The sequence below is a fragment of the Haliotis rubra genome, unplaced genomic scaffold, assembly GCF_003918875.1.
Source record: "Haliotis rubra isolate DU_JTF1 unplaced genomic scaffold, ASM391887v1 Scf124, whole genome shotgun sequence".
Taxonomy (NCBI): Eukaryota; Metazoa; Mollusca; class Gastropoda; order Lepetellida; family Haliotidae; genus Haliotis; species Haliotis rubra.
This window is the reverse complement of record NW_025765159.1, coordinates 283,760-297,894: the sequence shown is the minus strand read 5'-3', so window position 1 is coordinate 297,894 and position 14,135 is coordinate 283,760. Positions and strand designations below refer to the sequence as shown.

Below are 14,135 nucleotides of genomic sequence, written 5' to 3'. Positions count from 1 at the left end.
TATACACGAATCACTTGTGGAAAACGTGGCCATGCTGATCCAGACGCTGAACGCTGCTGGCGAGTATATTTGCCTCTTAGACCCAACGTGAACAGTTTTGTCTACGAAACCTTCCGCAATTTTTTTACGACTTTGTTTTTTCAATCGATGAATACCCATGCCTGGAGAAATCAAGAAATCAATCACTTCCTCAGTGTTTTCAAAACCGAAGGAAAAACGCTTCGTAGATTTAAAATAAATATTTGTATCTTTGTCAAACACTGAAGATTGTTCAAATAACTTTCAAACTTCCAAGCCTGTGCTCGTTATAAAACTACGCGTTTTTCCCAGCGGGTCCTACTCTACCCTGGTTGGATCTGGTTCCGACATATCCATTTATTGCACACACCTCCCATACTCAGTGTTTCAAGAGCAACACCGAACAATTCCAAATGTTATTGATAGCTTTTACTGAAATCCTTGACGACTGGGGTGACAAAAACATCACCAAGTAAACAAAACGTCTCTGCTTATCGTATGAACTTGAAGAAAATCGATGAGACGGAATCAATAAAACTGCCTATCACTGAATGTTTTGTTGAAGACGTTGAGTATTTGTTATTAAATCCTAGTATTGGTCGCAAAAAATGAGGTTACGTCTCCACAGCGGGTGATCAATAAAGCCATTTTTTAATGACATAATTTACTGCAATACGATGCCACTAACGCTTTCTTGCACACATGAAAAAGATGCTGAATTCAGTTTAAACTGGAAGTGAATGGCCATATGTAAGGCTGTGTTATTTAACATGCTATCAATGTTGTGTTATTGGATGCCATTCTAACTTGGAAAAAAGGGTTAGAAAAAATATAATTTCAGGTCACAGAAACCTTGTGTATATTGATAGTTCAGAACGTGGGTTTGTGTCCTGAAAAATGCAAGGTGAAGATTTTATTTCATGTCATCGTATGTCGTTGTCAAAAAACACTTGAAGTGTTTAAATAAACGTGTAGCTATAAAGCATGAGGACATAAACATTTCTGCGACACTGATGTATGAAACTATTACTAAAGAATAAATATCCTGTCTCGGCAGTAGACGAATTTTGATCTTACTTAATGTTCCGGAGCAAAAATGCCATTTATTTCTCACTTAACATTTATAGATATGACCAGTGAGTTATGGTGTTTGTTGGTTTTAATGTTAACGCCACACTCAGCAATATTCCAGCTCTATGACGGCAATCTGCCAGTAATCGAGTCTGGACCAGACAATCCAATGATTGACATCATGAGCATCGATCTACGTTACTGGGATAACCAAGGCAGATAATCTGAGTATCGTGTTAACATCTTACGTCTTGAATGGCTTGCTGAAGATCGCTACTCGGATCTTCACGGTAAGCAGTAATAAATAATTGTTTTGTTTGCTATGTAATATTTCTCATGTCAGAATAACTCAGAGCTATATGATTCCTAAAATGACCGACGTTGTATATATTCATCAAGATGAAGATAAAACTATTGAAAACACACTACCAAGTGGTTATCTGACTTTCTGTGTTTAATAATGGATTTTAATGTAAGCCTTTTGAGGTAAAAGAGTTAAACAATCATCTCATGGAAATGCCTACATATGTTTGACAATGGCAAGAAGCTATATTTCATAAAAGCAATGCATAATTTTAGATCTGTGCATATGCCTCCTAATTGGGCTAACACTTCATCAATAAATACGATCGAACGCAATTAAAATGATTTTTTAAGGAAGATGTGATTTAATGTCGGTCTGATATGACATGTGTGCTGTTTGATTTATCGACGTACAGCAGAGTGTGTGTAATTTTGATGTTAATATCATTTTTGGAAACGGAAATCTATACTACGAGACACGTGCCCGGGAAAGAAAAATCAATGCTCAAGCGAAACCACTTTCAGAAAGGGTTTAAAATCGAATCAGTCTCTTACAAATTTGAACCATAGCGAATAACTCCAGCAATTACTTACCTAGAGGGCACATAAATTTGATTTATAGAATGATATGTATACATTTCATTTCTGATGCTGTATAATGTCAATCTAGAAGACGCCGTGTGAGACTACTTTCGTAGAGACTGTTTGTATTGTTAACTGTACAAAGAATATACCCCGGTGGCAGCTTTTTTGCAAAAAACGTTTCAATTACATATCTTCTTTAGTGGGTTTGCTGAATACGCTATAGAAATGGAGTACTGTTATCATCGGGCACACAAACAAGACGGTTATATTCATCCAAGATGAAATGTATTGATGGAAGACTTGCCTGTACATTTTCAAATTTGGCAATGACGTCATAGAGGCAGTGATTTTTGCCGACCTCATCCTTCAGAAACAGGCACGTTGACACTGAAGATCGCTCTTTACATATATCGTGCATGTTTGTTTGTGAGTTGTTTAACGCCGCACTCAGCAATTTTCCAGCTGTATGTCGGCGGTCTGTAAATAATCGAATCTGGAACAGACAATCCAGTGATTGACATCATGAGCATTGCTCCACGTCGATGGGATACGGTGACATGTGTCAACTAGGTCAGCGTGCCTGACCACCGTATCCATTACAAGCATGGGTTGTTGAAGATCAATTCTAACCTGAATCTTCATGGGTGTTAGTACATGATGATGCATTGAATCGGATATAGTACAGAATACAATCACAAACTACATTCTCTTGATATATGATATTAAGTCTCATTAGTCGTGGTGCTAGTAGTAAACAGATGGTTTCCCGAAATAGTTGTTGATAGTATCACCTGACGAGTTGTGTACATATCATATGCCATGGCACAGTTGGTTGGTAACCCGGGTAGTAAACGAATGGAAGTGCTAGTGTTGTCAAATAATTACACAGATGCTTCAGACAGTAAGATGACTTTACTAGATGATCCGATCGTAAATACCAAGGTGTCGTGTAAGTCGAAAAACAGACAAAGCGTTTTGCTGGAATTGGCAAATCGTTTGTCGAAGTATGTTTCTATCGCGTGGCTTCTATAGGTTAGACTGGCAGTTTTAGAAAAAGAACGAAAGAAAGAATATATTTGTGTTGATATTATTCCAATTCACATCTCACAGAATCAGGTTTTTTTATTTCTTGTTTTTTGTAAACACAAGGTTGTAAGACTCGTTTATATGTTAAATGGCGATTTTTCACTGTATATTCTGTCAATATTGAGCTTGTCTAAAAACCTGATATTGTAATACACATATCATGGACTAAGTACTTCGGGAGACGACAAATGGAACATCATACAACATTCGGTATGTGATTGACTTGTCACACAATGATGCGTTCCATTACGACGTGGACAATCCGACGTGGACACTCCGACGTGGACACTCCACTCTTCACACCCTGCAGGCATGTTTTAGTGCTTTTCAGGAAATATTGCATTTGCATTTTCAGAGAGTTTTATGGACACGTCGTAAAGTGGGTACTAACGTTGTCATGTTGGCTTGGCTTATGATCTGACTTTTTATTGTACATCTAATCTTGCTGATCAATCGATTTAAAACAGACATCGTACGGCAAGCCAATCTTTAGATGTCATTCAGACGGTGGTATCTATTTGGGAGATGACATGCTAGAAATTGCGCTGTCACTGTCATGCTTAATAACATTGCAGTTTACGTGTTTTTCACGCCATTGCAAGACCGCCCGTTGTATATAAACATTGTCGTAAATATTTAGGATAAAAACAAACCATCAGCTCAGATGTGTTGAAGCAACGTTTCTTTAACGATGCACAAAAACAATTTTGATTAGCACAAAGGAAATGGTCTGTTTAAACAGCAAAAGAAAGATTATGGGCTTCTTGAACTGACATGCAATTTTTCATGCTCCATTATATTATGCATTTTGTAGAATGTTGCATAAAAGAGAGAATGTATTGCAGCAACAAATCACTTTCTAATTAGCAGTATTTCGAGGAAGGAATGTATTTTTGTAGGCTCGTCGGCTATATTGCTTTATGTTTCGCTCATCTATTCCATGTAATAGCTTTCTCTGCATGTCTGACTATTTTCAATAATGAGATTCTTTTCGTACAGAAGAAAACACCTGGCCACTCTTAGCAAGAGAAGATCCAAGACTTCATGCAGCTATGGACCTACTTGTCAATATCAAGAAGATTTATGAAAACTCTTTAACTCGAAATCTCGAAGACTATCGAAGTCACCTGTGGCTCCAGAAAATAATGTGACACTACGATTGACACTGCAGGGCCTAATGTGCCGTCATAATGTTGCCCGATATCTAGAGATTGTGTCTATAGTTATTCAGTCAGGTTCAGTCATGTGCATAACTTAATTGTGCAAACAAGAATAACGTAAATATATGATGTTTGTTCACTTTTAGGTTATTATTTTGAAATAATGAACGTAAAATATAAATTTAACGCAAGTCATTGCTATAAAGTTATTCGGGATAACTAGTGGTTAAAGCGTTCGTTCGTTACGCTGAAGACCCGGGTCCGATTCCCCACATGGGTATGAAGCCCATTTCTGGTGTCCCCGCCGAGATATTGCTGGAATGTTGCTAAAAGCGGCGTGAAACCAAAGTCACTCACCAACTCAGTGTGCGAAATAGCCACTGGCCCGCTAGCCCGTGCCTAGTAAACATCCAGTCGGGCCAGTACATTTTCACAGTCACTGGCCCGATTGGCAAGTTAATTTTCACAATGGGGTCATTTTGTAAATGTATCACACTCTCCGACTTGTTAAGTTATAATACACTTTTAAATCATGCAAGATTATGGCCTAATAAAAATGTTCATCATGTTAGCAGCTTAATGATGAAACCCGTGTCTACATTCAAATTTCGGGCTAGTGAATTATTTCGTGGGCTAGTAACTTTCAGGCATAGCTAGCCCGACTGGCTAGCAAAATTTGGAAACTATTTCACACACTGCACCAACTCTCTATAAAGTTATTCAGATAACTAAGCAGAAATAACCAGAAACACACGCCATGCACTGGCTTTGTTATGATACACACTGCGGAATAATAACGTCGTTTAAACCCAATTTATAGTGGGTACCTCAGGGTTGACACCTATTTCCACACTTTTGTTCTCCGGCCTAACATCTGTGTAGGCTGCGCAAAGAGTCAATTTCCTTATGTCATTTTACCCTTCGAGAGTCATCAAAACAGAGGAAAATACTCAAAAGATAATTTAACATACTGTGCAAGGAAAAGTGTCTACTGCTAAAACAAACTCTGCTTCAAAGTCGCTGTTGCAGGAAGCAAACCCTAGACGTATAAAAACAGGACGAGAAGATCAAAGAAAATGTACTTCTATGATAATAACACGAAAATATGTTTTCTTGAACGTTGGGTTTCTCCAACGCGTACTACTGAAAGTTAGGCATGTTGCAATGAATATTCTTCTGTTTCCAGACTATTGGTTCAGAAGCAGGAGCGTTGATTAAATCGAATCTATTTCAACTGTCAGTATGGTGTACTTACAACTTTCAATCTCAACTGAACACTTTTGCTGGTCGAGGGGATAATTATGTAAATCCATCATACATGCCAGAGTTGTCGTGAACCTGGAAACAATTAAAGTTACATGAATCAACCAAGACATCCTGCAATTCACGAAACAAGCTTGGAATTGGTTTTCGTAATAGAACACAAGAATGAAGAGGGGAAAAAGTTTCCGCTGAGAAAAGACAAGTCAATTGGGAACAGATATTGTATGTTTAATCACAGTTGGGTGTGCTACTCTGAATGAATTCTTAAAAAAGTAATTGTTTAATTATACATTTCCTGAACAAAATATCAATTTGTAAAACCTTTCTTGTCAAATATGAATAAAAAGGTTTAATTTGTTTGGCTGAAGATTCAATTTAAAACCGCCATTTACATCCTTGTTAAAATTATTGACACACCATTTCTCATGATATGAGCTGACGCCGAATGACTTTTCATTCCTTCTTCTCTGTATTATAGAGTGACATTGATGACACCGAGGTGTCAGAGTGACCGTTCATATGACATAGTCTTCTCTGACACATCGATATGAGGTGTTATAGAGTGACACACATCGATATGAAGTGTTATAGAGTGACAGTTCATGTAACATGCTCTTCTCTGACACACCGATATGAAGTGTTATCTGACACACCGAGTTATAGAGTGACAGTTCATGTAACATGCTCTTCTCTGACACACACACCGATATGCTGTTCTCTGTCACATCGATATGAAGTGTTATAGAGTGACAGTTCATGTAACATGCTCTTCTCTGACACATCGATATGAAGTGTCACAGAGTGACAGTTCATGTAACATGCTGTTCTCTGTCACATCGATATGAAGTGTTATAGAGTGACAGTTCATGTAACATGCTCTTCTCTGACACACCGATATGAAGTGTTATAGAGTGACAGTTCATGTAACATGCTCTTCTCTGACACATCGATATGAAGTGTCACAGAGTGACAGTTCATGTAACATGCTGTTCTCTGTCACATCGATATGAAGTGTTATAGAGTGACAGTTCATGTAACATGCTCTTCTCTGAAACATCGATATGAGATGTTATAGAGTGACCACTCATGTAACATGCTGTTCTCTGTCACATCGATATGAGGTGTTATAGAGTGACAGTTCATGCAACATGTTCTTCTTTAACACATCGATATGAGGTGTCACAGAGTGACCGTTCATGTAACATGATCTTCTCTGACACATCGATATGAGGTGTCACAGAGCGACCGTTCATGTAACATGATCTTCTCTGACACATCGATATGAGTTGTCACAGAGCGACCGTTCATGAAACATGATCTTCTCTAACACATCCATATGAGGTGTCACAAAGCGACCGTTTATGTAACATGATCTTCTCTGACACATCGATATGTGGTGTCACAGTGACCGTTCATGTAACATGATCGTCTCTGACACATCGATATGTGGTGTCACAGTGACCGTTCATATAACATGATCGTCTCTGACACATCGATATGTGGTGTCACAGTGACCGTTCATATAACATGATCTTCTCTGACACATCGATATGTGGTGTCACAGTGACCGTTCATGTAACATGATCGTCTCTGACACATCGATATGTGGTGTCACAGTGACCGTTCATGTAACATGATCGTCTCTGACACATCGATATGTGGTGTCACAGTGACCGTTCATATAACATGATCTTCTCTGACACATCGATATGAGGTGTTATAGAGTGACAGTTCATGTAACATGCTCTTCTCTGTCACATCGATATGAGGTGTTATAGAGTGACAGTTCATGTAACATGCTCTTCTCTGTCACATCGATATGAAGTGTTATAGAGTGACAGTTCATGTAACATGCTCTTCTCTGACACACCGATATGAAGTGTTATAGAGTGACAGTTCATGTAACATGCTCTTCTCTGACACACCGATATGAAGTGTTATAGAGTGACAGTTCATGTAACATGCTCTTCTCTGACACATCGATATGAGGTGTCACAGAGTGACAGTTCATGTAACATGCTGTTCTCTGTCACATCGATATGAAGTGTTATAGAGTGACAGTTCATGTAACATGCTGTTCTCTGACACACCGATATGAAGTGTTATAGAGTGACAGTTCATGTAACATGCTCTTCTCTGACACACCGATATGAAGTGTTATAGAGTGACAGTTCATGTAACATGCTCTTCTCTGACACATCGATATGAGGTGTCACAGAGTGACAGTTCATGTAACATGCTCTTCTCTGTCACATCGATATGAAGTGTTATAGAGTGACAGTTCATGTAACATGCTCTTCTCTGACACATCGATATGAGGTGTTATAGAGTGACAGTTCATGTAACATGCTCTTCTCTGTCACATCGATATGAAGTGTTATAGAGTGACAGTTCATGTAACATGCTGTTCTCTGTCACACCGATATGAAGTGTTATAGAGTGACAGTTCATGTAACATGCTCTTCTCTGACACACCGATATGAAGTGTTATAGAGTGACAGTTCATGTAACATGCTCTTCTCTGACACATCGATATGAGGTGTCACAGAGTGACAGTTCATGTAACATGCTGTTCTCTGTCACATCGATATGAAGTGTTATAGAGTGACAGTTCATGTAACATGCTCTTCTCTGACACATCGATATGAAGTGTCACAGAGTGACAGTTCATGTAACATGCTGTTCTCTGTCACATCGATATGAAGTGTTATAGAGTGACAGTTCATGTAACATGCTCTTCTCTGACACATCGATATGCGATGTTATAGAGTGACCACTCATGTAACATGCTGTTCTCTGTCACATCGATATGAGGTGTTATAGAGTGACAGTTCATGCAACATGTTCTTCTTTAACACATCGATATGAGGTGTAACAGAGTGACCGTTCATGTTACATGCTCTTCTCTGACACATCGATATGAGTTGTCACAGAGCGACCGTTCATGAAACATGATCTTCTCTAACACATCCATATGAGGTGTCACAAAGCGACCGTTTATGTAACATGATCTTCTCTGACACATCGATATGTGGTGTCACAGAGTGACCGTTCATGTAACATGATCGTCTCTGACACATCGATATGGGTTGTAACAGAGTGACCGTTCATGTAACATAATCGTCTCTGACACATCGATATGGGGTGTAACAGAGTGACCGTTCATGTAACATGATCTTCTCTGACACATCGATATGTGGTGTCACAGTGACCGTTCATGTAACATGATCGTCTCTGACACATCGATATGGGTTGTAACAGAGTGACCGTTCATGTAACATGATCGTCTCTGACACATCGATATGAGGTGTCACAGAGCGACCGTTCATGTAACATGATCTTCTCTAACACATCCATATGAGGTGTCACAAAGCGACCGTTTATGTAACATGATCGTCTCTGACACATCAATAAGAGGTGTCACAGTGACCGTTCATGTAACATGATCGTCTCTGACACATCGATATGTGGTGTCACAGTGACCGTTCATGTAACATGATCGTCTCTGACACATCGATATGGGGTGTAACAGAGTGACCGTTCATGTAACATGATCTTCCCTGACACATCAATATGGGTGACATTCACATGACAGAAAACATATTGTTTCACTTGTCCAAATAGTCGTATCCACGTTTGAATACTCTATCATGTAATTTTCATGCACATTAGGAATTAAGCAAGAGTAACGTTAAATATTAACTATTATATCATACAAAAGATGTCTGTGAGATCTTGAGAAGCCTTATAAACCGACAGAAAAAAAATTCTTTGCAAATGTCTATGGTGACCTCACACAAGTAGTGGTTTCTAGATTCAAGCGGACTGAGATAGGGACTTTGCAAACTTTCAGGATCTTTAGAGAGAAATCAATGCATTTTTCAAGCATCCACTTTAACGTGATTTAACATCAAAGAAAACATTCGAGACTGAATAAAGCAATCGTAGCTTTTCGTGTTAGAAAAGAGCTTTCATATTGATTACATTGACAACGCCTGTAAACGGAAGGAATCATAGTTAGAGATAGTTCCTTCTGACCTCTCAACGATACTTTGGTAAACCTTGCCGCATTAGGCTTGTGTAGATACGATCTTAACGACAACTGGAGAATTGTACAGAGAGTTGTTGATTGGTGTAATGACTTTAAAATGCAGATACAATATGTACGGTAAGCCGTGCTGAACGTATTTACTAAATTGGTTGAATTATAAACCGATATACACCTTGAATAACACAACGTTAAAGGTATTTCATTTTGTAATATTTAATTTGCGATTTTCAAATGTGCTTGACAAGACATCCATGACGTTTTGGATTGCATTCATTCAGACTAAGAAAATTGATAATACTCCGACATTCAAATTCATTCGTTTCGAGGAATGCAATTTGGACGATGGAGCTTTAATTATTGAATGTCCGCTGGAATACATTTCAGTGCTAGCTCAAAAACTCACCTCATTCCATAAACGATTGATCCGTTGGCATAGAGACGAATCATTTTATTTTTTTCGGTGACATCATGAAGATATGAGTTTTTGTCATTGGCCAGAAACGTGTCAGGTACCCATATCCTCTCGGCAAATTCTCCCGTGAGCGTCATACTCTCGTTGCCTCCCGAAAACTGGAGGCGGTCATCTCGCCAGTATTGGTTTAGATACATGGTAATGGTGTAATCCTGTCAACAGATCAAAGAAGGATATGATTCAATATGCAATAATTTGAAATGATTTGACAGTCATGGAAACTGATCATACAGAGTATATTAGTAATAATATTTACACATAAATGTTAATAATATCCTCAGATAGCATTGATACAGCTTCATCAACCATATACGATAATAGTTGTTTGGCCTGTTTTTTTCAGCCAGTGAGTTCAACTCTAACCTCGCAACGGCAATATCAAAGCAATATAACAACCCATTTATCAAATATATTGGTAAAGATCAACTATTCAATAAACATGTTATGAGCGCAGATTTAGCAGAAACTAGTCACGCGGTGCTTTGATCAACCAATCGAAATTAAGCCATATTTGCATAGGCATGGATGAGAAACGTTATTTCACATCCATGACTGAGTACGTATGTGCACACCATTGAACCCATCAGGCAATGAAAGTTCAAGGGTGTTCTATCTACTGAATGCTGTGAGATGTTCTGTTGCGATATCATGAATGATCTTGAAACATCAATGTGTGTCAAGGAAAAACGACCATATCAATAGGAATATTTTTGTTTTCCGATGATATGAAACTTGGTAAGCATAATACAGACAAACATTATGGATAACAACTTCTTTATTATGAGTGTGCGACGTTTCGATACAGATGGGGCATGGTGGGCGAGCTGGCTAAGGCGCCAGGCTAGTGACCCAGCGAGCTTCAGGTGTCGAGATCGAGCCAACCTGTGACCGGGTGTAAAGACCCTGGAGTCAACTTTGTGTGCAGACTCTTTCAGTGTTGTCACAACCCTAGTGTACAGTACACAACCCTGTGCACAAGAACCCTCGAATCCGTCGGTATATGACCAGATGGTGGCCACATGAATACGTGCAAACACCTAGTTGCGGGTACAGTAACGTGCAGTAAACTTTGACAAAGTACTGTGACTATGTGTCCCAGTCCACCCAGCTGTGAATGGGTACCTCGTAAGGATGAGAAAGCCGCAATAACTCGGAGCGCCTAGTGGCTGCAAGAGGTGTATGATCCCCGGGGAGTTGAGATAGATGATACATCCAATGTATGAGATTGACATCCAATGATCGAGGGAAACAATACCAGTGCCTTGAGTATGTACTAGTTGCGTGGATATGTGCGCTATATAAATATCCTATAATAATAATAATTCTTGTAACGTTGTCAAGCAGGAATTTTAATATGAAGTGGAGGCAAAGTATATATATTAAGTGTAACAAAGAAAACAAGAGAACAATTAATTAAACATAAGCGTCGTAAGCATGAAGGTCCAAACATGTAGCTTCGTCATATACTACTGACATCATGGTGTATTTGCTTCTACAGCAGCTTCTCATCATCTGGTTACATGGGCATTACAAAGTTACATATGTTATATTTGGGGTAACTATTTTAGTTGATTGTTCTACGATGTGTAGTACATGTTGTCCTATTCGCGATTCCAACCCAAACTCTTAGAATACGGCTTAACTCTAGCAACCCTTGAAGATCAGGGTTGGAATTGATCTTCAGTAACCCATGCTTGACGTAAGAGGCGACTAACGGCTCGCTGATTGGGTTGACACATGTCATCGTATCCCAATTGCGTAGATCGATGTTCATGATGTTGATCCCTGGATCGTCTGGTCCAGACTCGATTATTTATAGACCGCCGCCATATAGCAGGAATATTGCTGAGTGCGGCGTAAAACTAAACTCACTCACTCACTTAACTCTAGCAGACTCAGCGACCAGGAGGGCATTATGTATTCACATATGAATGTTTTGATATAAATACAAGCATATCTAAGTGTTTAGATACACATAAAACATACTTAGCTATTCTTCAGTATCTTATTACTCAAGGGAGGGGTGAGATAGCCTAGTGGTTAAAGCATCACGACGAAGACCCGGTTCGATTCTCCACATGGTGCAATATGTGAAGCCCGTTTCGGATGTCCAACGCCGTGATATTGCTGGAATATTGCTAAAAGTGGCGTAAACCCATTCTCACTCACTCATTACCTAAGTGTTCGAGGAACAAGTGCCACACATAGCCTACGTATCTTACATATCCGTGTAAGATGATCTGTCTGAAAGCTCTATTCCACATTATCATATGACGACTTCTTATCTCTGACCATTGCCCTCATGGGTAGTACATACGTGACCTATCTGCACCATTCCATTAATTACGTTCTTGACAGTATCAATAAAAGAACATGACGTCTTCTGGGCATTGATCAATGGTACATACAAAGTGCCAGTGGAATTGCACTCACCAGGCTTTACAAGTATTTTCGTGGGATAATTACTTGAGATAGAATAATTCTTTGAAATGTTCTATGGTTTCGATGTGAAATGTACTACGGTAACCTCGATCTGGATGTTATCTGTAGAACGGGAGATGCTTCGACTCATCGAGAATACCTTGTGCAATTGTGGCGAATTTAGAAATTTTTTTTTATCAAGATTCCGACGTTATTAAATCTGATAGAGATATTCCAAATTTTGTGACGTTGAACGGAGCTGACGGGTCATAATGCAACTGAAACACTCTTCAAAGATTTGGTAGAACATTGATGTCTGTATACAATGAAGATTACTGCAATGTTCGAGACAGTTAACAGTATCAAATCATCTGGGTACATAATACTGGGCCAATCACTTTCACAAATATTGGGTCAAAGTTATATGCGGATTAGCTGATAAGCTGATAAGCTGATACAAATGATAGAAAACAGCACTATTTGATACAATTTTGTTCATCTTGTAAAGGGGCGTTGGGATAGCCTAGTGGTTAAAGCCTGCGCTTCTCACGCCGAAGACCCGGGTTCGATTCCCAACAGTTGGTACAGTGTGTGAAGTCCATTTCTGGTGTCCCTCCACGTGATATTGCTGGAATATTGCTAAAAGCGACGTAAAACTATATTCACTCACGCACAAAACACCTGTAAATCTGTAAATCATTGGAGAGCCGATGTTATGGAACCTCATACCAATACTACATTCTCGATCACGAGAATACTACAGCGAGGTTCACATAATGGGTGATCAAGTCATCTAGTCATTGGAAGTTCCCACACATTAATATGTTTAACAAGCATTTAAGACTACATAGTCAAAGTACACATTATTTGTGAATTTGTAGTTTTGAATATCATTTGTGTTTCTTGTTTATTTGTTGTTGTTTTTGTTTCGGAAAAGGTGCCAGTTCCTTTATCAAACAGTGAGTTTGGTTTTTTGTAATATTCCAGCAATATCACAGCGGGGGACACCAGAAATGGGCTTCACACATTGTGCCCATGTGGGGAATCGAACCCGGGTCTTCGGCTTGACGAGCGAACGCTTTAAACACTAGGCTACCCAACTTCCCCTTTATCAAACAGTAAGTCTGTCGTCATTCTTCACGTCACTGCTCGATAATGACTATTTATGGTAACATAACATCCCCAAGAAGCATTCATCATATACCATGGGGTCATTATGATCAATACAGAATATTCCATTCTTTATCTTCAAATGATACTTCAGCAATTGGAAATTCAAATGCGAGATTCCCCGAACGAGAATGGGTGGTGATGACATCTGAAATGATTAGCAAAGCCATCTTTCACATCAATATGGTTTTATTGACCAATCAGGGGGTTGAATGGAGCGAAGTCACCAGTGGCATAGAGGTTCCAGATTTTCTGGGTCATGACCATTCCTAACCTTGGTGCTTGTTTGAGCTCTCAAGAAAAGGCTTGTCTACGGCTGGTTGCACCGAACAACCCATCTATAGCAACAGCCATCACGGATATTTCCTTTTAGACCATTGATTATGGAAAAACGAAATTGGTCTGTCAAGGTAGCATAATATTTCCTATGATAGATGTCAAGTTCTGTAGATTGTACATTGCAAAAGGATGCTTTCGGAAATCGTGCTTGAATTGCATGACAGATAAAAGAAAGGTTATCCATAGCTGTCGTAGC

General features: G+C 39.1%; 1 protein-coding gene across 1 annotated transcript in view; it reads right to left on the bottom strand.

The window, feature by feature from the left end:
- The window catches only part of LOC124266201 (gamma-aminobutyric acid receptor subunit beta-like), a 78,958-nt gene that overhangs the window by 29,436 nt on the left and 35,387 nt on the right, over window positions 1–14,135 (bottom strand). Inside the window, exons 4-5 of the mRNA XM_046701005.1 lie at window positions 9,941–10,161; window positions 5,479–5,561 (exon numbers count right to left, since the gene is read on the bottom strand). Coding sequence (XP_046556961.1) covers window positions 5,479–5,561; window positions 9,941–10,161 — 304 coding nt within the window. The remainder of the gene's footprint in view (window positions 1–5,478; window positions 5,562–9,940; window positions 10,162–14,135) is intronic.